This window comes from Parus major, unplaced genomic scaffold, assembly GCF_001522545.3.
Source record: "Parus major isolate Abel unplaced genomic scaffold, Parus_major1.1 Scaffold484, whole genome shotgun sequence".
Classification (NCBI taxonomy): domain Eukaryota; kingdom Metazoa; phylum Chordata; class Aves; order Passeriformes; family Paridae; genus Parus; species Parus major.
In genome coordinates this window covers 1-2,517 of record NW_015379376.1, presented here as the reverse complement: position 1 = coordinate 2,517, position 2,517 = coordinate 1, and the positions used below count along the sequence as shown (strand labels likewise).

Genomic DNA, 2,517 nt, shown 5'->3' with positions numbered 1-2,517 from the left:
CCAGGTTCAGCTCTTGTGTTTTGGTGTTTTGCAGAGCCTGCCCTGCCTGGGGACCCAACTCTGAACTGCTGAGCTCCCCTCACAGCTCAGGCACACACAACAATCCCTCTCCAGCCCCCAGGACACCGCTGCAGCTCCAGGACTCCTGAGGATGAGACCTCAGCACCTGGAATTGCACAATTAACCCCAATATGGAGATGGATCAAAACTGATAAAAGTGTGAAATTCGTGCCTGGGTGCCCATCCTGGGTGGAGCCTCGGGCAGGCTCTTGTAGAGCCCAAGGTGCATCTTTGGAAAGGCTTTTAATAATTAATAAATCCCTGTTTTATTCCTTTAACCCTGCCCAGCCCCTCAAGGCACCAACACCCCACAACACCCCACAACACCCCACAACACCCCACAACACCCCACGTGCCCAGGCTCCTCTGGGGGTGTTTCCTGAGCCCAGGGCCCCCTCCTGGGGTGCTCACCTTGACCAGGGCAGAGTGCAGGTACATGTTGTGGGGCATGATGACGGCACCCACGATGCCCACAGCCTGCTCCAGCTGTGGTGTGCCACAGTCCTTGCAGTAGGGGATGAACAGTCCCTGCAGCAGCTTCTCCTGGTTGGGCTTCACTGTGATGTACTGGGCACAGGAAAAGGGGAGTTTTGGGGTGTTCCACAGCAAAATCATGAAGCAAACTCAAATCTCTTTAATTTGAAGTGTTCATCCCTGTGTTTGGTGCTGTTTCAGCACAGGAGTGGGATCACAGCACTGAATCATGGAGCTGTTGAGATTGGGGAAGGCTCTGGGATGGTTGGGTTCAGCACTGACCCTGTGCCCACCCACAGGGCTCTTAAATTCCCCAGGGACTCCCTCCCTGCCCAGGGCAGCCTGAACCAGCCTGACAGCCTTTTCCAGGTGGGAATTCTCCCCAGTATCCAACCTAAACCCCCTCTAGGAGAACATTTCCTCTCACCCTGGCACCTGGGAGCAGAGCTCAACCCCCCCTGGCTGCTTCCCCTGCTGTCAGGAGCTGTGGAGAGCAAGAAGGTCCCTCCTGAGCCTCCTTCTCTCCAGGCTGAGCTCCCCCAGCCTCTCCCAGTGCTCCAGCCCCTTCCCAGCTCCATTCCTGCCTCTGGACCCTCTCCAGCCCCTTCCCAGCTCCATTCCTGCCTCTGGACCCTCTCCAGCCTCTCCCAGCTCCATTCCTGGCTCTGGACCCTCTCCAGCCCCTTCCCAGCTCCATTCCTGGCTCTGGACCCTCTCCAGCCCCTTCCCAGCTCCATTCCTGGCTCTGGACCCTCTCCAGCCCCTTCCCAGCTCCATTCCTGGCTCTGGACCCTCTCCAGCCCCTTCCCAGCTCCATTCCTGGCTCTGGAGCCTCTCCAGCCCCTCGGTGTCTCCTGGAGGAGGTACCTCATATCCAAAGGTCAGGGCCATGATGGTGATGAGGAACCCAAAAAACGCCTCCAGCTTCCTCAAGCCTGCAAGGAGGAGAAGTCCCGTTGTCACCAAGGTGAGGAATCCCCGATCCCAGACCCGGCTCCCAGGACTGGAAGCAGAGTTACCGTATTTGTCGAGGAAGAGGAAAACGAAGGTGTCGGCGATGGTGATGAGCACTCCCCCCCAGAGCGGGATCCTGTGGGGGACAGCGGGGTCAGGGCACACCCACAGCTCCAAACCCTTTCATTTTGGGGGTTTTTTTGGGGTGGGGCTGTGTCTGGGGGTTCTTCAGGGGACCACAGGGCTGTGTCCTGTCCCAGGAACACCACAATCCACGGGACACCCCACACCCGCCTGTGCTGGGTCCATTCCTGCCCTCCCAGCCCCGAGGACAGCGGGAAAAGGAATCCTGTGTGGAATGTGGAGTGTGGCAGGAGGCTGCAGCCCGATTTTGGAACCCCTGTGGGTGTCCCACAGTGCCTGAGCTGGCGCTGACAGCCCGGCCAGGCAGGGTGACTCACATCCTCAGTGCTGATTTGGGGCAATTCACAGGAAATCGGGGAGTTTTGGGCACAGGGCTCCCCTTCCTCCCTCATTTCCCACACAAAGCCCAGCTCACTTCCCCACGGAGAGCAGGTTGATGGCGATGGCAGAGCCGATGACCTCCTGCATGTCGGAGCCGATGATGGCCAGTTCCACCATCAGCCACAGGATGATCCGAGGGAACTGGGGGGGAAAGAAACACCCCTGAAAAACAGGGAGAAATATCTTCTCCCCTGGGGCTGGGGTGCTCCTGCAGGCAGGAACGGGATCATCACCCTGCCCTGGGGGGTGGGAAGCTCCTGTGGCAATCCTGGGCAGGATCTGGGTCACTTGTGCCACCCCAGCTCCTGGCCTGGGTACAGGAGCAACTGCAGGAGCAAAATGTGAGATCTCCACGTGGGGATAAACCGGGAATGAGCGTGGGGAGACGTTCCAGGTCACAGCAGAGACAGTGACAGCATGGGGAACACCCCAGGGCACAGGGCTGGGACACCCCAAATGTCCCCAGGGCCCTTCCCAGGGCTGGGACACCCCAAATGTCCCCAG

At 59.1% G+C, this 2,517-nt stretch overlaps 1 protein-coding gene across 1 annotated transcript in view; it reads right to left on the bottom strand.

Moving 5' to 3' along the window:
* LOC107199188 (natural resistance-associated macrophage protein 2-like) overlaps nucleotides 1-2,511 on the bottom strand; it is a gene marked incomplete at its 5' end in the record, with an annotated part of 19,258 nt that extends 16,747 nt beyond the window's left edge. Inside the window, 4 exons of the mRNA XM_033511698.1 lie at nucleotides 325-627; nucleotides 1,402-1,469; nucleotides 1,554-1,624; nucleotides 2,048-2,511. Coding sequence (XP_033367589.1) covers nucleotides 325-627; nucleotides 1,402-1,469; nucleotides 1,554-1,624; nucleotides 2,048-2,511 — 906 coding nt within the window. The remainder of the gene's footprint in view (nucleotides 1-324; nucleotides 628-1,401; nucleotides 1,470-1,553; nucleotides 1,625-2,047) is intronic.
* Nucleotides 2,512-2,517: the final 6 nt, after the last annotated feature.